Here is a 22,487-nt window from a genome sequence, read left to right on the forward strand (position 1 = left end):
CTCAAGAAAAAAGAAAGGAAAAATGAAAGAAAGAGAAGAGAAGATAAAGAAGAGGAGAAAATGGCCAGGAAGAAGAAAAATTCAACTGCTAACACCTTTTAACTCTAATAAATCATATATGATCTATCGCTATAATGACGAATAATTAAATTAATAAATCTTCTTTTAAATTAAATATAAAAGAAATATCAATATTGTCATGCCAATGATGTCACATGAATATTGCGCTCAGAATATAACAAGCAACAAGACAACGAGGCCTAAAAGGATGTTTAGGGAATGAAATAAACAGAAATATGTGAATAGTAGTGAAGTAGTTTGTAAATAATAGTAAAATAGTTTGAGTTAAAATGTTTTATTCGGTTATAAAAAAATGAGAGAAAAAAATAGAATAAAAAAATTATAAATTTAAAATATTGTTAGAATATAATTTTTTAAAAATAAAAATACGATTGAAATTTTTTTCAATTTCTATATTCTTGTTCATATATTTGAATAGTAAACAGAGAATCATTCTTGATCTAAATTATTATTAATTATGAAGAAAAATCCTTATATGGTAGCGTGGAATATTATTCAAATGATGAATCTTGTAAAAGGTTACAAGTTTTGTAGGACCCGACGTGCTGAAATCCTAACCACACAAGTCTAGTGGCCGGGAAAATAAGATAGCACGTACAGTCCCACCCCCTTAAAACAGTATGTGGTAGGAAACTATATTCTTTGGTCAAATGCTAAATGTGCCGTGACATTCTTTTTCTCCTCTTGATGTTTGAGAGTTTTGTATTCCAACATCTTATGAAAAACAAAAATACATTCATGGAATAATTGGGTGTAAACTTTTTTACGAAACAACTCCTTCAATTTTTCCATCCATCTTCTAATCTAAGCACGTGACAACTTTTATTTTAATACGAACTATCGAGGGTGGCCTAGGTCGGGACACCCGTGGTGGTCGAATTCTAGCCACCACAATGCGGTTCTTATAAGAGTTTATGGTTTAGTTATAGAGCAGTCTCAATAAATTCTTTATCATATCTTTTAAAATACATTACTAAAACTTTTTTTTTATTTTATTTTACATACTGATTTTTACAATATATCATATATTAGTTTATCTATTTTTTTATATTATTTAAATATTATATTTTTTATCAATTTTAAATTAAAAATATTATCAAAGTATATTACGAGAACGAGATGCTTTACCTCAAGAGGCCAAGCGAGAGACAAAAAAGAAGAGAGATAAATGAATTAAAAATTTATATATTTGTGTACAATGTCCACTAGATGAGGAGAATATACTCTAGCAAACTGTAAATTGGTTATAAAATACACAATCCCTTGGATGGGTGTTTTGAGCTATTTTATTCAAATTTTACATTCACAATGGCTTTTATATAACCCATTGGGGGGAATGCTCCACACATAGATACCATTGGATGGTTGTTTCAATTCTTTACATAGCTTAATTCTTTTTAATTATAATAGAACTTTGATCTTATTATAAAACTTTATTCACTATTTAAAAAATAAAAAAAAAATTAAAGTTTTCCTGTAATTATTTGTAAAAGTGTTGCATGCCTTCGATTAATTTTGATGGACGAACAAAGTAACCGTCTATATTCTTTTTAAATATCTCATATTCTTTCAAGTATGTGTGTGTATATATATATATACACACACATACATATAACGTTATAATTACTTGTGGTGGAAAACTTTTATATATAAGTAAATAATTCAGAAACTAGGTGAAGATATTTATTACTCTTGAAATATTTTATTTTTATAAGAGAAATTTTATTTGTAATCTTGAGTAGGGGATTACGTATACAGTCTCATTGATAAATGTGGATAAAATAAAAAAAAATAATTATTTTAAAATGAATATTATTATAATTTTAATTTTTTTTTAAAGATAATTATATAAACTTACCTGAGCAGTCCTCGATTAGAAATTAACTTTTTTTTATAAATATTATTTTTTAATAAATAAATTTAAATGATTTTAATTAAAATAATGAATCAAATATAATAAACTAAAGCAACAAATGCAGGCAGCATTGTACTGCAGAGGGATTAGACTAGCGGAAGAGAGAGCGCCATCTTCATGGGAACCGTTATCGACTCCCATTTCTTGGGCTTCACTGCCATTGTCACTGTAAAATTTCTCATCTCTGAAATTCTTTGCTTTTTCTTGACTGCCTTTGAAGTATGAGTTTTTTAGTCTTGAAAACTAAAAAGAGAAGTCTGGATATTGCAGGTGGTGTATCAGTTATTTTTCTTTATAGTTACAGCTCTTCTCAGATTCGATAAAGTCACTGATTTTGCGGGTATCTTGTTCTTATTCTTACCATCTACGGTTTTCGTTGCTTTCTGGGATTTAAATTGGCCAATTTTTAATTAGACAAACAATTGGCTCCCAGTTTGGTTGCTGAGAAACGGTAGGAAAAAAAAAATGATAATGAACTTGATATCTTGCTGTGTTTGAACTTGTCTAACAAAAGACAAAAAATGATGGGAGGGTTGTCTACCATATGATAATTTCAGCTCAGCAAGTTAAATTTTAATTCTATTTTTTTTTTTAATTTCCAGGAAGCACAAATTTCATTATAATTGCGATATTGACTCTGATTCTGAAAGGCTCATGGAATTTTAGACAGGTAATAATTCCTGGCTTTAATTATGCATGTATGTACATAATCGTGATTGTAATGGAATTTTAATACATGTTTATTTTCGAATAAATACTTGTTCTAAGGTTGTGCTTTGATAAATAATTGGAAGTTATATTTCTTAAGCGCACAATATAGCTCATCTGGTCCAGTGTGTTATTGAACTTGAACACTCACTCCCTATATGTTGCTTTGCTGTTCTGTTTTGCAGGTTGTCTTGACTTTGCTTGTAGTGATATGGGGTCTTCGTCTGGCACTGTTTCTATTAATGAGGTATGATCAATGTAGCATTGCATAAAACAATCATCCTATTTCGTTTTCATTTCTTCGATGAAATTCTTAACCATTTTCCTCTACCTCGGGCCTTGGGCCTTTGCTTTGTTATGTTAGTCTATCATTCTTTTTTCTTTTCCCTGGTGCATTGACACCTGCTTAGATGGGGCTAATGTCGTGAATTTATCCGTCATTTAACGCCCCCTCTGATTCAGAGGCAACTCCTAACAATTCAGCTTTGAGTGATAGCTTCTGGGAGGGTCCTGCAATTTATCTTTCCTATAAATATTTGGGTTCTTTCTAAAAGTTCCATAATGCGGGTGTCTTCTCTTGTATACATCAATCTACATTGTTTGCTGGACTTAATTGTTAGCTCGGTTGCACCCATTTTGTGTTTTAAAATTTAGTTTATATACTTGCACAAAAAATCTCAACATAATCTTAACCCTGGAGCCTTGCCAAAGCTTGATGACCTGACTTCTGTTTATTGCAGCATCACCTAGGTATTAAGTTTATATATGATTTTGATTTTCTCATTGACATTTTCAGGATATTGCAGTGGGGGGAGGATAGACGTTTTGATGAAATGCGTAGTAATTTAGGAAGGCTGGCAATATTCTGGATATTTCAGGTTTTTAGCTTTCTCCATTGCCTTTTGAATTAGCTACTTTTTTGTCTGTTGGTTACTTTATTTATGGTAGCTGGTTGGCATGGTGGTTACTTGACATTCAAAATATAATTTACCCTTTGTTTTTTCTCTTTTCTGCAGGCTGTCTGGGTGTGGACGGTTAGTTTGCCTGTCACAGTGGTTAATTCAAGCAACAGAAATCCATCTCTTCAGGCTGCGGACATAATTGGCTGGATTATGTGGTCTGTGGGTTTTTTAGTTGAAGCAACAGCTGATCAGCAAAAATTGGTATTCAAAAACTCCCCAGAAAATAGAGGGAAATGGTGCAATGTTGGACTATGGCAATACTCTCGTCATCCGAACTATTTCGGTGAGGTTAGTGCTTTCATTTCATTCAAATGCCATTCGTTCTGCAGCTGGAGCCACATGCAGCTGTTCTTGATGCTCTTAGAAATGTGGAATGCCACTACTACCACAAATGTGATAGTTTTGATGATAAATTTATAAAACTTTTTTGAGAGGTTTGAGGAGTCTGGTTCCATATATTTGCCTTATGCATATCACATGTTCAGAAAACCATACCAGACGAATAGAATACATATATGGATAAATCAATTATAAAAGATTAGATTTTTTTCTTTTTTGGTTTCATTTCTGTCGAATAATGGAACTTTGATGTCTATTGACCTCAGATTCTCCTCTGGTGGGGAATTTTCGTAGCTTCCACACCTGTTCTGGAAGGTGCTGAGTGGCTTGTAATTCTTGGGCCAATTTTTCTAACATTGTTACTTCTTTTCGTCAGTGGCTTACCTATGCTTGAGGTTTGTGTCTCCTTGCTTCTAACCTCGTTTCAATATTCACCAGTTCGTGAATCTGTTTATAATATACTGTTTCAATTGAAACAGGAATCAGCCGATAAGAAGTTTGGGAATGTTGGTCAATATAGGCTTTACAAAAGTACAACTAGGTTATCCTCATTTCTTCTTCTGTTACTTGTTTGAGTGAGGTTTGGAGGAGAAAATAACTGACCCCTAACATATTATTCTGCAGCCCTCTAATTCTACTTCCACCAGTAGTATATGGGAATTTGCCCTCATGGTTCAAAACAACGTTTCTCTTTGAATTTCCTTTCTACAGTCGTAGTCTTCCACAAGAAGAGCTAAACTGGTGAGACTAAAATTTTCTGGTTGTGATAAGAGTCTCATGCTACAGTCTCAGTCTTTGTCTATCTTGGGTTTGTGAAGTTATTTATTTGCACCTTCAGATTCATGGAATATCTAACAATGCTCGATGCTTTATATACATTCTGTTGGGCAAATGATCATGTAGCCGTATACCATTATATATGTATATGGTGCATATTGCATATTGTCTTAAAGACTTTCCATCTTCTTTGTACTCTCTCTCTCTCTCTCTCTCTCTCTCTCTCTATGGAGGGGATCTTTAACTGCTTGGTTTCTTGAAGGTTAATATTTGAGCCTTAAATTGTCTTCTTCCCCATCTTAAAAAGAACATAAATCATCTTGGTCAATATAGGATCTAGGACAAACTTTTTCAATAAATGCTGCTGGAGTTTTTCCTCCTTTAATTCATTAGAATTTGTGGAGATCTTGGATCTTAATGAGTCGTTTTTTCAACCTTCAGGTGTTCCTCTAGCCTACTTCCTTTGTAATAGGGTTGTGTCTCTTAGAGTTCTTTCTGTTACTCGAAAGAAAATCATTCAGTCAACAGATAGGTGTTGAGGTTTTGCCAATGTTTTTTCACAATATGCTTGAAGCTGCTCCCAATCTTTCTCTTGTCATCTGTTTCCTCCCCCTCCATCTCCCTCCTTTTACCTAATGCTCTTAGCTCAATTTATGAAGACTGACTGCAGTCCCTTGGAAATACTATTACAATTATAATATTCTCATCAAACTAAGTTATATATTCTTAGTACCCTATTTACAAGAACTCGAACGGAGATTTTGAATGAAATAATGATAGTCGAGTGGTAATGTCAAATTATGCTTCAAGGTTTTGGTTTTGGCTTTGCATTACTTTACTGTATTTGTGAACTTAGCCACTTTTGAGGTTGTTTTAAAGGGTTTATTACTTTATTATCTGTGCAAGGTATAGAGTGAACCGGGTAGAAAGCGGGCGCGGCAATGTATTGAAGATGCATTAGTGCTTGATGATTCTTTGACTTGCCAAGTTTCATTTCTTCTGTGATGGATTAGATAGTTTATTGTTTTTTCTCCTCCGTGACAAACCATGATGAAATGGAATTCTATATGGTTATTTTCAATTCAAGTACGTCCTGTTATCCCCAAAAAGGTTCAATGTCAAACATTATCATATGATTTGTTGACAAAATTCGATAATAACATCAATGATATTTTTATAAGGCATTTCTTGGCCTTTTGGCACCTGGTTTTTCTTTCCAAAAGCTAAGATAAGTTTCTCAGCTGTGCTTAAAAATATGGCTTCCGATCGTAACACCTCTGTATAGGGGTATAACCGGTCCGGTCCAGTTTTGGATAAATTTTAAGACCAAATCAGTATGCACCGGTTTTACATTTTCGAAAACCGATTACATATCGGTTAACCTCGTAAACCGGTATCTCCTGTTTTATTGGTTCCGGTCCGGTTTTCCGGTTTTAATAAAATGCAAATTTGTTAGGCCATAAAATGTTATTAATATATATATTTTATGGAAAAATTCTTTTTGCAGTCTCCACTTGGGGATTGTATGTGCAGACTCTTTATCAAATGAGAAAAAACATCATTTTATGAGGGATATTTTTGTAATTTTAAAAAATTTTAAAGATAAAATTGCCTAGGCTTGTATTGTAATCCCCAAACGGAGACTGTATATAGCATTGTTCTATTTTATGTTTAAAGCATATGATCAAATAAATTTTCATGTTTAAAATTAAAATTTTATGTTATAAATTATAATAACATTATCTTATATATAATTATAATTTATATTATTATATATAATTTATATATATAATATTAAAAAAATTAATTTAAAATATATAAAATAGCGAATCAGTCCGGTCTGATCCAGTCCAATCCCAAAAAGTATAGAACGGAAACGGGACCGGTACTGACCGGTTTTGGAACTAAGGGAACTGACCGGTTCAATCCGATTTTAGGGTTAAATGTTACCCCCCTAATTTGGGGCTCTGTAAATGTGATCTTCCCTTTTGGATTTTCAATTTAATCAAATTATTTCAGGAAAACCTTATCTACTTGATCGACAGAAGCACGAGGTAAGGTTATCCACTTTTTAGCTGTCAAAGCTGTTTTCTCCATACTTGCCAAGCCTCTTTTTAGCTGTCAAAGCTGTTTTCTCCATACTCGCCAAGATACGTAGAGTTGGCATACGTCCCCACTGTTTTGAATGATGGATTTGCTCAATCAAGGCACCAACTTCTAGTACTCTACAATGATATTTGCTATTCCCTCCTACTGAAGGTACTGTAAATATTCTCATATAAAAAATTATATTTATAAGTCGTATAGATAAACACAACCAATAAAATACTTATATAACATAATTTAATTTGCAAGAGAAATTTTAAAACTTGAATCTTATAAATCAATCTTATAGCTTAAGTGATATGAATGGTATGCTCTACACACTAGTTTGAAAATAAAATAACTCCTCACATATAGACAGTAGACACTTGACTGTCTTTATCATCAACCTTTTGTAGTTGTCATATTTTAAAAGAAAATTCTATATACCACATTATCATCTCATTATATATAATGTGACACATTTATCACTATAAGATTAATCTTTATTATCTGATGATGATAAATGTATTACATCTTACATAGTGGGATAAAAATGAGATTGAAGTATGATGTATAACATTACTCTATTTTAAAATAGAAAACTAGTGCCCTAAAAAAAAGAAAAAGAAAAGGAAAAAATCTAATTGTAAGCGATTTTGCTCACTAATATGCTCGTCCATTCAATATGATTAGTCAAAAAGTAGATTTTATTGAAAATAGTGCTAATTTGAATTTAGAATATAAAGGTAACAACATTAGTACGCAGATTGGTACGCAAACTTGCTTATATCTAGCAAAACTCAAAGAAAAGTGATGCAGAAATTTGATACACGTATGATATAATCATTTGAACTTGTATGGAAAGCCAATATACTACAAGTGGAGTGGATAGTGTCCGTTCAGATCCCTTTTTATTTTCACGATATTTGCGCACTCCACGACTGCAAATATTATTTCTCTACAAAAAAAAAGAAATGATGAAAGAAAGTTCACTAGGAAACTTTTATCCAACCTATATATATATATATAGGAAACCATTGCCCAACCTGTTCCCATACACTTCTGTCAATGTGAAGTCTTAAGAGGAAAAATAAAAGGAGTCATGCTAGCACAAATTTGCATTTTTATTTTCTTCTTCTTTTTCTTTTCATAATTTTTTAACATATTTAAATATTTTTTTTTTAAAAAATACATCAGTACACTAAAAGTCACTTCCTTAATCATTAAGTAAAAAAAAATTAAAAAAAAAATTTAAATACATGAGCGGTCAAAGTGAAGGAACAAATTCAGGCAACATACTATCATTAGAATGGCGTTCATAGACCTTTCAGGTACTGAGATAAGATACAGTAGGAAAATATTTTTCTTCATATCGATGTGAAGTTTTCACGTGTTGGTAATTACATGCCTCATAACATCCCTAAAGATAACAGTTTTACAGGATGTTGGGGCCTAGAGGGACAAATGCACATTGTACACCCCTTGTAGTGAATACCTCCTAAAATATGAGGCAATCAAATAAAGAACAAAGAGAAGATCAAAAAATCAAATACCTGCAGTGCTATTGATATTTTCCAAGGAAATGATAGCACCAGATCTGGGCCCATTAGATTCTTGAGAATGTGACATTAAAATATAAATAACCCAGAAGTGAAGGAAGACAAGGTAAACCAGAGACCACACCTTCGCTCTGGAATTCCTCCTTAGAAATACCTCACCAGCCAAGAAAATGGCATCCAACTGCTGAAGCAACGATCCCAAGTGCTTCCTGCCTGAACGGATCCTGTCATGAAACATAGGCCCCAACTTTGACTCTGAGAGCGCCCACATTCCTGATTCCAAGTCCCTTGATGATGTACTAGACTTGTTTTCATCTAGCAACCTAGAAACCGCCTACAGAATGCATTAAGGTATAAAGTTCAAATCACTGTAATTGTTTATGTTGAAATATGCAGTAGGAAATAAATCCTTTATTTTGATATAGAGAAATAATAGTTGCAGTCGTGAGTGCGCAAACACTGTACAATCACTTTGAAAACAGTAAATAAATACGAGACCCACATGAAAGAATAATAATCTTTTAATAGTGAACTCCACTCTTTTTTAAAGTAATTGCGCGGTGCTTACACACTTCATGACTGCATGTAGTATTACTCTTTGATATATATAGGTAGCAGAAGGAAATAACTCTAGGGCGACAATATACCTCAATTCTGAAAAGAAGAGTTGCCTTCTCTGAGGAGAGGGCCTCAACCTAGTTCAACAATAAGAAATAAAATAATTAATGGCCTTTCTCATACCACTGACATTTCATTCTAATAAACATACTTCATTTCAACCAAATGCACCTTGAAACTATTGGTAGAAAGAAAAATCAAACATGATGCTGTTCTATGTAATTTGAGTAAGTCTTCTTTTACCAAGACTAAAACCAGATCACACATAGGTTCTAAATTAGCTGATCGCTGTGTTACAGAGAAGCATAAACATTAGTATAAAATACGCAAGACGGCCCTGATCCCATAATGTAACATGCTGGCAACAACACTCGAGTTATGAAACAAACGTGCAATAAATCAGACCAGGAGCCTTGATAATAAGGAGACGGCCCTTAATGAAAACCGGGAACCACAATCAGTTTCATTATAGATAAATGGGAAATTACACTTTCCACCCTAGCACCTATATATTTCAGTTTGCACCCTCGGCTAAAATCTGACCATTAAGATCAATGAAACATTGGCCACGTGGCACAATTTTTGGTCTTCGAAAAAATGCTCGACACATTAAACCTTGGTACAGTATACTAAGCATATTTTTGTGGTAAGTGCCCATGGGTCAATGAGCATATTTTTTACTGATAAAAAGAAAATTTATAGCTCCAAAAACTCAAATGCAGCTTAGCAGAACAGTATTTAAGGATGGAAAATGATAGACATGCAACCTTTTTTACAACCTTTTATATAACTATGTTTTAAACAATACATGTACGACCCTTTATACAACCATGTTTTAAAATGGGGGTATTTATGTAAAGTGATGTTACTTGTTTTTTTTTTTTTTTTTTTTTTTTTTTTTTTTTTTTTTTTTAAGTAAAGAGTATATTTATTGATACGAATGAAATAGGCATAGCCCGTGTACACATGAGGTATACAAAAGAACACCTAAATACATTCTAAGATAGATTGATTAAGGACAAGAAGTCATGAGCATTGTTTCCATTAAGCACAATGGCTGAAAACCAAAGCATTAAAGTGTGTATAAAAAAATTCTGAAGTTCCGCCATTGTATGCTTCTTATCTTCAAAGCACCGTTCATTCCTTTCCGACCAAATACACCACATAATATACAATGGAATCATCTTCCACACTACTGCCAAAAAGTGATGTTACTTTTATACCCCCATTTTAAAACATATTTGGTTCATCTTTTATATGCAAGGCCTTCAACTAACCTTGAAGTATCAAATGGTCCTGTCCACCAGACCTAAATACTAGAATTCACCCTATGTATCATCAAAGATGTTTGCAGGCAAACCTGGGCTTGTTTTTTAATTAAATGGTCGGTCAGCTGACCAAGCCTTCGCTCGAGCTCAATTTCTACTTCAGTTGGGTCCTCCATCTCTTTCCTGGTTATTTCAATGTTTGCTTCCAGCATCCTTGCCTGGAATATAGATGCTGCTGTCAGTGGACAAGCTTATATATATATATATTAAAAAAAAGCAGTATCAAGATAGTGATCAAACTGAAGATAGTTATGTCAGCAGTATATGTCAAAATATATGTAAAATTAAATATAATTTTGAAAAACAATCAGAAAACCCCAAAAATAAGAATTTCTTGTCCAAATTGAATATGCTGTCTATTGGTTAAACCTAGATCTTAAAAGTAAACCCATAAAAATCCCATCAGCAAAAGTGTATACATCAGAAAAAAAAAAAAAAAAAAAAAAAAAAAAAAAAAAAAAAAAAACTGGATGTCATAGAACACTTCGAGGTATTACATCAAGATAAGCTCAGCATATTAGAGGCATGCTGAAAGCATGTGAAATAGAAAAGGACGTGTGTATGCTTCATCAGGCCAGCAAATTAATAAGCTAGTTGTGTTCTCTTTCTCTCAAGGCAAAAGAACTGTGGCTCGGAAGATTTTGATGCAGAACACCTCGGGTATCTCTGCAAAAGGATTCCCAATCACTTAACTGGGTGTTCTTTTTACCCGGGAAGTGAAACATAAATATTTCACTATCTCAAGGACATTACCCAGAAAAAATGATCTCAAACCTAATTCTAATTGATGCAAAGAAGAATTGTAAACAATTTTTCACCTCCTGGGACTTTTTTATCTCGAGCTATTTTAGATAATGCATTGTTAACTGCCAAAGAGGGCCAATTAGTCACATTGTGCCAACCGCAAATTCTAATGGGTGTATTATACAAAATTGAAATGAGAGTACGGTTTATACCCTAACATTGGGGGTGAGGAAAGGTTACAAGGATAAAAGCAGCATGAGAGACATAAAGGCACCACCATAAGTAGAGCATGCATAAGCTGAAGAACTATTAGCTAAGGAACCCCTGGTTTTATAGACTAAATCTATTTCTGTTGTTGAAACCAATGCCTAACGCAAGGGTAACATCATAAAATCACTAACATAAGCACCTGGCAATTACATGGACGTGACGGAGGGGCTACTTTCAATTTAGTTTCTCTGACCTTTGCCTGGAAGCAGCATTTTATAACAAGACTGTGGGGTTGTCAATGAGTTGGAGCTTTAGGCTATGATTCAAAATTCTATGGTGGTATATACCGAAAGCAGAAGTGATTATTGGGTTTTTCCACAAAGGATTCTCACATGGGCAGTATATCAGATGTTAATCCTGCATCTTCTACAGATGGGACTAGTATTCAAAAACAGAATCATACTTGATGATATGGATGTTTACAGGTGTGTGTGGGTTGGGGTAAGGGTGTGTGTGTGTGTGTGTGGGCGCGCGCGCGCCCGTGTGTGGCGCATGTATGCGTATACACACGTGAGTGCGTATCGAATGATCATATTTTCTTTCATCTCCATAAAAGCCTACTTCAATGGACCATACCAGAGTTAAGTTGTGAGGTGCCGGAACCATCACATCCCCAAGTATATTAAAAATGAATAAATTACATTTTGATAAGCAAAATGAACAAACTACATTGGTAACCAAAAAGGGGGATAAGAGAAGATGTGTCTTGAAATGTCTAGTAATGAAGAAAGGATATTAATCCAATATTTCTATGCATGCATAAGTTTTCACAGGATATGGACCAAGTCTTTCCTCCATGAATACAAGTAGCCTTGTCTCTGGCAACTACAGTTTCCAAAACATGTCTTACAACGTTACCCATACTATGTCATATCATCAATAGTACCCAGGGGCCACGTGTCCCACATTAAAAAATCAAGAATCTAAATTTCAGAAAATTACCGGGCTATTAATATCACTAAGGTTTAAAAATAAGATTTTCAGATATTTGCAAAAGATGGATAAATTTTATGAATTGGATATTTTCTTCTTTAGATAAATATGGAGTCAGAGAATGCTTCCATGTGAACTAGCATTTGAGCCTCAGAACCAAAAGCAGCAAATCTCAAGATTTTTAAGATTTTATACTGCAAAAGAGAGAGCCATAAGATGATGGTCAATTTCAAAAGTTGTAATTTCAAAAACAACATTACTTGTTTTTTGTTTATGTATAAGTAATAGAGAATTTTTTTAATAGAATGTAGGCAAAGCCTGAGCACACAAGACAGCATACAAGAGAGACACCTAGCTAAGAGGAAGGAGGAATAGAAACAATAAAATCATGAAAATTAAGCATTACTTAGCATGCTTTCCTAAGTGATTGCAGATCATGTCCTGAATACTTAGTATCCAAGAACTTTTGTGTGCGCATTTTAATTAGAAACAGAATTACTTTACCAATATAGCAAAAACTTGAAAAGCGAACCTTATCTTGCAATTGTACAACTTTATCAACCATGAAAGAATACTCCGCCTCAAGTATCTCTCGTTCAAATTCCATTCCTTTTGAAGCTGCTAACTGCAATGTTTTCAGATTAAAGTAGAGATTATAAAAAAAAGTCAAGAAATCCCTAACCCCCAGGGCAGTGCCCCCCATATCTCTATCTACTCCCTCCAACATATACTTATGCGTCAATAACATCACAGGCAGAACATTTTTTTTATAAGTAAAATTTTATTGATAGTAAAGAGAAACGATATTTACAATCATGGATTGTGCAAGCGCCGCACAATCCCTTTGGAAAAAGTGAGTAAATATGGGATCCACAAGAAAAAAAAACTAATTTTTAATAGTGGACCCCACTCTTTTTCAAAACGATTGCATAGCACTTGCGCACTCCATGACTGTATGTAGCATTACTCGATAGTAAAAGGCATAGCCCAAGTACACAGGGAGTTACATCACAGGCAGAACATAAACTCACTTGTTTTTGAGAAGTTCCAGTTTGACGAGAATTTGAGATTCTTCTCCTGAGCTCTACAGGAAAATAAAAAAGTTCCAAGGGACAAGCTATCAATAAGCCAAAGTATTTCGAGCTTGACAGTTTTATGTGCCAATTTAATAAAATCAAGTATTTTCATTGACCATTATCGAAGGAAAACTTGCCTAGGTTGTTCCATTAGACACTATTATTTTGCATGGGTCACAGTTCATCCCCAAAACCACTTTTTTCCTGGGTCTTAGAATTGCACGAAAAACTAACCTTAGACCACAAATCTAATAAATTTCTCTGTAGTTGAAGAAAAGAGAAGCAAAATCAAAAGGGAAAAGAAGTTCATTCAGTTTTTTGCACTGTAATTTATGATGCATACCTTCATGGGCTGCTTCTTTCAGTTGAATCTGTCGACGTAATTCTGCTACCTGATTAACCTGGTCCAAATGCATGCAAATAGGAAGTATAAATCTTTCTGTGCTTATTCATAGATTTGCTTGTTCATGACTTGAGACTTGAAACTCTGACTATCCTAATCCCACCACATCGCATTATATCTAAGGCCATTGGTCTTAAACATTATATGTATTACTGAAGCGAAAGTTTTCCATGACAAAACAATGGGTAAAGGCTGAAATGAAATGGATTTGTTACAAGATATATGTGGCCAATAATCAGAAAAAGAACATTAAGGATAAGTCTCAAATAAGCAAAATTATACTAGTACATGGGCAGTTGTTGCTAGAATATAATATATATATATATATATAATGATAAAAAGATCAAACACAAAAGACTTTGACATAAAAAAATCAGGAAACAATATTCTATTTAGAGATTAATAACTCACACTAAATATACAACATGACTGCATTAATAAAAAAATAGAAATAAAAACAATAACAAAGCAAAAGTATAACTATTTTCAAGCATTTGCCACATCCCTATATATGTAATACTTTAAAGCTAAGGCAAATCCAATAGATTCATATTCAAAAGTGTTAAGATATTTTGCAAATCATCTGGGAACAAAAACTGTCATTAAAGAGTCACTTTTATCTGAGTTCATCAGGCCTTCTCTTTCGGTTTCTTTTATTGGCCAGATGGACATTGTGAAAAGCAAGAGAACGATACCAAAATTGTCTCAACTCATCTCATCTAATCATTACAACCTTTCCAAATTTTCAAACAAAGTACAATAAACAATTCAATTTTTTCAAATCCCAAAACAAAATAATATTCTAACAATATTTTATTCAACTTTCACCTCAACTCATCTCATCTCATCTCAACTCACTATCCAAACCTCCCCTTAGCCTAGAAATGCCATGCAAGAAGTCAACTATATGCTTTTAAGATAGGAACTTGTTTTCAGCTTGCAAATTAATGGTTACAATATAAAAGTTTTCAGAACACTTCCATGGCAGTATCAACATTCTGCAAATTTAAATTATATGAATAGTCTTCTTTACATCAGATGGGTCAAAGGAATGGGCGGTGCTATAAAGATAGATAATGCTCGATGGGAGAACTTAGAGAATTTTTCTTTCGTAATTTGTGTATTTGGGCAAAGGCTCTTGTATTGAATAGAGATAATCTTCATGATTTGCTTTTAGGGCTCGTTTGGATACTAAGGATATCTCAGAATATATATATTTTTTATAAGTAAGAATATCTCATAATATCTATGAATAATAGTGAAATAGTTTGAGTTAAGATGTTTTATTGAATTTTTGGGAAAGGAAACAGAAAAGGTTGAACAAAATTATTATAAAGTTAAAAAATTGTTTGAATAAAACTTTTTAATATTATTTTGTTTTGAAATTTGAAAAAGTTGTATTATTTTTTGTGTTTTGTTGGGAAGTTTGGGAAAGTTATAAAGATTAGGTAATGATTAGATGAAAAAGCTGAAAATTTGAAATTGAAAATTGTTTTGTGTTTGAGTAATGTTTGGAATGGATATATCTGAGAATACCTGAGAACAGTTGTGTTCCCAAATGGGCCCTTAGCCTATTCGGGTTGCTAGCTTGTATTTAGGTGTTTTCGTTTCTATACTTCTTGTGTATTTGGGCTATGCCTATTTACTTATCAATAAATTTCTCTTATTACTTCTAAAAAAAGATATTTGTAGACCTGCAACTTCAGTTTTTTTTGGTATCTGGTCAAGCAATTTCCATTTTCTAGTGAATACATATTTATTTACATCCAAAACTAGAGTTATATGGCAATTGTAGATTTCCCCAAGCAATTGCTACTTAGAGCATTAATTTTAAAGGACCTAAAACCTATGATTTTAAAAATAATCATATAAGATTTCTGAAGCATAATACTTGAGTTTTTAATGGCATGAGCGATATATGAGTTCAAACAACAAAAGCAGTCCCAATCCAAAGAACACAGTTATGGGAGTAGTTAGAGTTAAGAACAAAACACATAACAAAACTTCGAAGACAATTAAAAGACAGGCTAACCAAAAAATTCAAAGTCATTAAAGTTTCCAAAACATTTTCTCATCCACTATCATCAAAATTCTTCCAATAAGAAATTCGGTTAAGACCTCATGGATTGGATTAACATTCATTTGAATCAAGAATCTCATCATACCTGCGCCTCAAGATTCCACTGCACAGTAGCAAGGGATCTTGCAAGATCAGCATTAGCAGTCTGCATGAACTTTTGACATTTAGTAACAAGATTATGACCTGATAACTGCAGTGCTTGAACTTTAATAAAGCAGGGAACATTTTCTACGATATCTAGAAGATATACCCTGAGAGAAAGAGGGGGGACAGAAAAACGTAGACACCGAAATAGGTTAAATTACCTCTAGTTTAGCCAATCTGGCAAAAGCTTCCCTTCTAGTATTATTATGCTTCTGTTTCTCAAAGTCAACAGCTTCTAGTGTTTCCATCATAGTTGTCTGCAGCTCTGAAGCCTGAAGCAAGAAAGAAGATAAAACTAAGTATTTGCATGAGTTTAAGGGACATTTTAAAAAATCTCACAAACTTATATATCTGAGAAAGAGACAAAAAGGATAAAACATAAGAGGTGTTTTCCTGTGTAACTAGCAGTGGAGTATGCACAATGCATTTAATATGTCAAGCATGATTTGATTTACCACTGTTTCTGTGCTTCATTGTTTTGCAAGACAAATGAGCTTTTAGTAATCAGTTTCATAACTGACCTCATCAATGGGGCAGCAACTCAGGCAGGTTGTCAGGTCAGAGGTCATACCAAGCTCAACCCCAAGTTCAAAATGGGACACCCATAATGCAACTTAATTTTGATGCCCTGCTCATTCCAAGCTCAAAATTAATCTAGAATCTTAGAGCTGGGATTTTGCCATATTCAGTTGGATCAGATGGGTTGACTGGAGAATCGCAAGGTATTGACAATAGAACTAAAAGTTCGAGTCAGCACTTACAACTCTTGTTTCTAGCTATCCTACACCCCCCCCCCCCTCCTCCCCCCTCTCTCTAAAAAAAGCAAAAAACAAAAAAAACAAAAAAACAAAAACAAAACAAACTGCTTGAAACTCTCTAACAACACCCCCAAAAAGTACTCTCTTTAGAAGTTCCAAAACTGCATTAGCATCCAAGTATACTGGATCCCAAAAGTAAAAGGTTTATTGAGGTTAAAAAGAGACATATGAGGAAGATTGCAGTATGGCTATGGCCTTCATTCAACAAAAATTACTCAAGTCCAAAGTCCTTTCCAACATCTTCCTTTCTTCATTACAACATGACCCTAACCCCTAGGGGTTGGTTCAAGTGGTAAAGGCCTTGGTCTTGATGGTACACTCCCTCCATGTCTAAGGTTTGAATCCTCTTGTGTGCGAACAATTTCTAGGGGCCACTGGACTGGGGAGACTTTCCCTTGAATTACTAGAGGTGCACTTGTGGGAAACTCTTTCCCAAGGGCCTGTACATCCCCGAGATTAGTCGGGACTTTGTTATCAAAGATGCAGTGCCAATCAAAAAAAAAAAAAAAACATGGCCCTTCCATCATACTGTCGGTGATGCCATTACTTGCTTCTGGCAAATTATTCAATGGCATGCATATCTGTGTGCATTCTGTGTTTGAGTGCGTTTCTGGCTGTGTAGTTATGCGTATGTAATGTCTCACTGTATAAGGTCTGTGAAGGCCAGGGTCATGTCTTTGAGATTTCAATCCAAGCCCTGAATCTGGAGTAATTAGCAGGTACTCCTGCAGTACAGACACATGGTACACCCATCCTATCATAGGATGCCATGTCAATTAAAATTAATACTTACATGGCATGTTGTGATAGGAAGAGACTATCATGTGACAGTACTTCGGGAGTACCTAATAATTTTCACTGAATCTTGGGCTGGATTAAGAGTTTTCAACCCAAGATGAAGCCTGAAAACTGTAATTTACCCAATTGTGCACACGCTGTCCTTGTTGCAGTCGTACATAGCGTCCTTACTTTAAACATAGTTAACCAAGTAAGTTTTCAGTTAGAAATTTGCACTTCAATTATTTGAGTCCCTCTTGTTATATGCATGTGGGTATATGCAAAGAGACTCTTTCAACAAAAACTGGCCTATCTTTTTTGCCCTCATAAGTATCTTAACTAGAAATGCTCACTTTATAGTAAAATGGCAGCTTCTGCTTTTGTTAAAAAGAAAAAAATTTAATCTAAATTATTGGTTCCTCTATGTGAAGTAGCACAATTTCTTTTTTTTTTTTTCCTCTGCGTTTTGTCTCTTATCCCTTCATCTCTATATTTTCTATTTTGAAGGGGTGAAATTTAATTAACAAAGCCAGTGCCCTATCCTAAAATGACATAAGAAGACGCTCTTTATAGTGACTTGTCAGTGCACTTAAATACAGACACATTACGGTTACAGAGTATTTTAACTATACAAAACTGATAGGTGGGCAGTGCAGTGCAGGGAAATCTCTATCCTAAATCCACCCGGGCTCTCTATTGATTACCCCCAACTGCCCCAATTCCAAATGGAACTGCCACCACAAAGGTTTCTTTAAAGTGTGATTCTGTAAGGAAAATATGCTTCAACCATGTAGCCCCTAGATTTAAAATTTAAAACAATATTTTCTTTTTCTATGTTGAAGCTAAACAAGTTATAAAGATGCCTTGTATTAAGAGTTATTAACAAAAAGAAATTGTAAAAGACATGTAGGGAGGTGATTTTAACTTTTGTTCATTCTAGATTGACAATGTTCACTTTCTTTTTCGGTGTCTCTCGTATACTTAGTGTGTACTAGAGTTCCACCCTTTTGTTTTTAGTATAATGTTATCAACAAAAATACGACGGTTGTATAACACAATTACATTTAAGAGATGATGCACTGTGAGCGTATTTTTTTCTTTATAAGAAACAAGCCAAATGGTTGATAGAAAAAAGGTGCATCACTTTTCATACTTATGCCCATAAGTTGAAAGACCTAAAAATACTAGAACAAGAACAAAACACGTTATCAATGAAACTAGTCACCAATATAAAGACAACAAGTATAAGAATGATATCGATAACAAAGATGGGGAAAGGTTACCTCTTGTGCTTGTTGTTTAGCTCGTTCCTCTAGTATTTTCTCCAAGCTCTGCTTCTCCCCCTCCAATTTGGCAACCTTATTCTCCCTTTCTTTGATAGCCTCCACAGCTCTAGCTGCCATTTTCTCAGCCAGAATCTTCTCCCTCCTCTTCTTTTCCTCCTTCTCGTGTTCACTTTCGGAGTCAGAAGTTGAACCCGAACCCGAATCTGAATCTGAATCTGAATCAGAGCTCCTGTGACTTGTTGAAGATGAACCTCTCTTTAAATCATCAGAGACAGAAATTCTGGAGGCTACAATGGTTTCATGCTTCCCCCTTATGGTGCTTCTCAACCTATCTTGAGCATTATCCAGCCCCCCCATCTTCACACCAGATAACCCATCAATTTTCCCCGAGACCGACATCATTTCCAAAGGTTGATTCTTGCCCAGTGACCGTGACGAATTCTCTGACGAAATTCCCTTAAGGTAATGCCCACCATTTTCTTCTTTTTTCTCATTATTTGGCTTTCCCACAAACTTCCCAGCTGTTCCGTTTCTAACACTTTCTTGCCTTTCCAAATACTTACCATCACTTTGCAAATCAACACTGGAAGTCCTCCCAGGTGAATCTGAAGAGCTACACTCTTCCCCATCACCTGCCTTCACATTTAACTTACTTTCTTCTCCCAACCTCCGTCCTGGCTTCAAACTATTGCTACCACCCTTCTGATTCCTCTTCACATCCGATGGCAACAAATTTGAACCCGCACTCCCCTGTCCCTTACCATCCTTCTTCTTCAACCCACGAATTGCACTTCCCCCATTACTGCGATTGGCCGCAGAATTTGTGCTCTGATTAGCCGTACCAAGGAGTTCGGTCCAGTCAGTATCGGTAAGCGTAGACTTAGGTTTGGGAGAGATTTTTGGAGCATTAGAAATATCTTTGTCCCTACTATTAAATGTGCTTAAATTTGGGTCACTACCCAATTTTCCTTGATATTCATTCTCCTCTGATGTTTTCTTCTTCAATTGATCCTTAAGAGGCGGCAAAACCCCGCCGGTTTTTGTGGGCGTATCGAAATTCAGTTCGTCCGCAGGAGGCCGTTCGTTCTTGCGAAGCGAGTCCGCAGCTTGCTGGTCGATCTGAATCGACCCAAACACAAATAATACCAATATAATTACTAGACACAAATTTTTGAAAAATTAAAAAAAGCCTTAAAGATAGAATAATATATTTATTCATCCACAAACATATATACATATATATATATATATATATATGAACAATATCATAGTGCTGCATCTGATCTCTGAGAATATCGACACTTAGAAGCCAAAAACAACAATAAAGTCCTCGTTTAGGATCAGAAAAATGCACTAACACCATTATGCATTGGACAAAAAATGTTAGACACTATCAATTAAACTGCTTTTATTTTTCTCTGTCTTCTCAAGAATCAAACACAGAAAACAAAGAAAAAATAAGAAACGTTTCGAAACGAAGAGAGAAGAAGGCAAAAGAATTGCCTGTTGGAGTATGCTCTCAGCGGCTTTGAGTTTGGACGAGATCCAATTCGCCATGGCAGTTTTGCTTCAACTGGATTTCGAGTTTTCTCAGAGAGAGAGAGAGAGAGAGAGAGAGATTTGAGAGAGTGTGAGTCACGCAGAACGGCGCATTTTAGCGAAGCATTCCGTTGAATGGGAATTGAACTAATTGAATTATCGAAGGTCAGGAGGATGCGAAGTGAATGCTAGAATGACGGGGAGCTACCAGGATATGTCAAAATGAAAGCGCGCTGGTGGCCGTCGATTTGGGTCACACACGCTGGTTGATGCTGGGTCCCTCTAACTGTGACGGTGAGGTTAAGAAAGAGATCCGCACGTGTGACACAACCCGACATCGACCAGGCAACGAAGGCCTCGCACATGTATATCCAAAATGCAAATAATTAAAAAACAAATCTTGATCGAGAGACGTTGTAAAAATTTAAAGATTAATGACAATGAAAATTTATTGGTAATTAAGAGTGTAAGGAAATGAAAAAGAAAAATTTAAATAAAAATATTATTATAATATTATTTTTATTTTAAAATTTGAAATTGTTATTTGGTTTTTTGTGTTTTGTTTAGAATTTTAAAAAAATTATAATAAATAAGTAATCATTAGTTAAAAAAAGTTAAATATATGAAATTGAAAAAATATTTATTTAAAAATTTTAAGATAAATGAGGTGATTTAACTTGGCCACATTTGGATTGAGAAATCATTTCAATCCATCTCATTATTACAACTTTATCAAATTCTCTCATAAAATATAATAATTAATTCAATTTTTTTAAAATTTCAATTAAATTTTTTTAAATTTCAAAACAATAATAATATTTTATTCTGAATAACACACGATGCACCACCAATTTCGGAGAGGTTTGTATTCGCAATCCATCTCAACTCATCTCATTACTATTTATTATTATTCATTAATTTTAACTCACAAATTTTATTACTATTTACATCTCATCGCAACCCATTTTTAAAACCAAACAACCAAAGTCCAAGAAGTTGTCTCAAAACGTTGGACAAGCATGTCTCCCGTGCTACTCAAAGTGATACGTGAGCGCGACATGCCACTCATCATCAGAGCTCAAACCCACTACATGCACCACTTCATTATATTCTTGGTCCTCTTAGGTATAATATCTAGCCCCTTAAACCCCTCCACAACTACCGAGTGTGTCTCTGGTGGCGACTCAATTTCATATATTTTTTTAACTTCGACGATACTATGATCCTGTGATCGGGTCTACCCTATGTTTTTACCTATTTTACTGTTTACCATAGATTTGGATAGATAGTTCAGATGAAAATATCTTATCTGAAGTTATACTGTACAGTAGTTTTGACTATTCAAACATAATATTACATCTCTTAAGTTTTGAAAACATATACTTAAATAAACAGTAAATAAACAATATAAAACAATGAAAACTGACATGAACAATGAACAGTGCGTGAACAATACACAATTCAAGTACTCTATAAAACAGTGGGACCCACCCCTTTATTAAATTCTAAAAAGTCAAAACTATATTATCTCTACTCATCTTACTATCCAAATATATTTTTTTACAAACTACTTCATTTTATCTTAATTAAAAAAATCTTATCTGAACTGTTTATTCAAACTCACCTTAAGAGATTCTCTTATACGTGGAAATAAGCTTGAAAAATTGAAAGGCTAAACCATTTGTCATCTGTTTACCCAACAGCCCAGCACTTTTTTTGTTTTGTTAATTTTGTTATGAAAAACGATGACAATAAAGTGAATATAGACACGAGAAAAACAAGCAATCACACACGACACAGTATTTACGTGGTTTGGCAAATTGCCTAAGTCCACGGGAGCTGCAGAGGATTTGTATTACTTGAGGAATCACAATACAATGGTGTAAAACGGCTACTGTTCACTGTCATACAGTACAAGTCAAACAACAACTCAATTTATATGTTGTACGGCGGAAACCCTAAAAGAGCAGAATTAATGATGTTCGCTCAAGCGGCGTGTCGAGCCCTCGTCGAGCGAACCTGTTTCCCGCAATCGCTCGAGCCGT

General features: G+C 34.3%; 2 protein-coding genes across 3 annotated transcripts; one reads left to right on the forward strand and one right to left on the reverse strand.

Moving 5' to 3' along the window:
• Positions 1-2,004: 2,004 nt before the first annotated feature.
• Positions 2,005-5,960, forward strand: LOC121243541. 2 transcript variants are annotated; one of them, XM_041141668.1, is made up of 10 exons: positions 2,005-2,164; positions 2,267-2,336; positions 2,599-2,666; positions 2,890-2,951; positions 3,501-3,582; positions 3,721-3,954; positions 4,272-4,400; positions 4,485-4,546; positions 4,630-4,746; positions 5,689-5,960. In XM_041141668.1, the coding sequence occupies exons 1-10, from the start codon at positions 2,114-2,116 to the stop codon at positions 5,741-5,743; spliced, it is 930 nt and encodes a 309-aa protein (XP_040997602.1). In that variant the 5' UTR covers positions 2,005-2,113; the 3' UTR covers positions 5,744-5,960. The 2 variants fall into 2 exon arrangements, with proteins under 2 accessions (XP_040997602.1, XP_040997603.1); XM_041141669.1 differs by having other exon boundaries at positions 5,695-5,960.
• A 2,255-nt stretch (positions 5,961-8,215) lies between these two features.
• LOC121242745 (golgin candidate 2) lies at positions 8,216-20,620 on the reverse strand. The gene is made up of 10 exons (XM_041140691.1): positions 20,407-20,620; positions 18,901-20,022; positions 16,184-16,294; positions 15,964-16,023; positions 13,739-13,796; positions 13,351-13,403; positions 12,852-12,944; positions 10,405-10,530; positions 9,074-9,121; positions 8,216-8,760 (listed from the first exon to the last, which is right to left on the reverse strand). The coding sequence occupies exons 1-10, from the start codon at positions 20,458-20,460 to the stop codon at positions 8,413-8,415; spliced, it is 2,073 nt and encodes a 690-aa protein (XP_040996625.1). The 5' UTR covers positions 20,461-20,620; the 3' UTR covers positions 8,216-8,412.
• Positions 20,621-22,487: the final 1,867 nt, after the last annotated feature.

This window comes from Juglans microcarpa x Juglans regia, chromosome 8D (genome assembly GCF_004785595.1).
Source record: "Juglans microcarpa x Juglans regia isolate MS1-56 chromosome 8D, Jm3101_v1.0, whole genome shotgun sequence".
NCBI classification, from domain to species: Eukaryota; Viridiplantae; Streptophyta; class Magnoliopsida; order Fagales; family Juglandaceae; genus Juglans; species Juglans microcarpa x Juglans regia.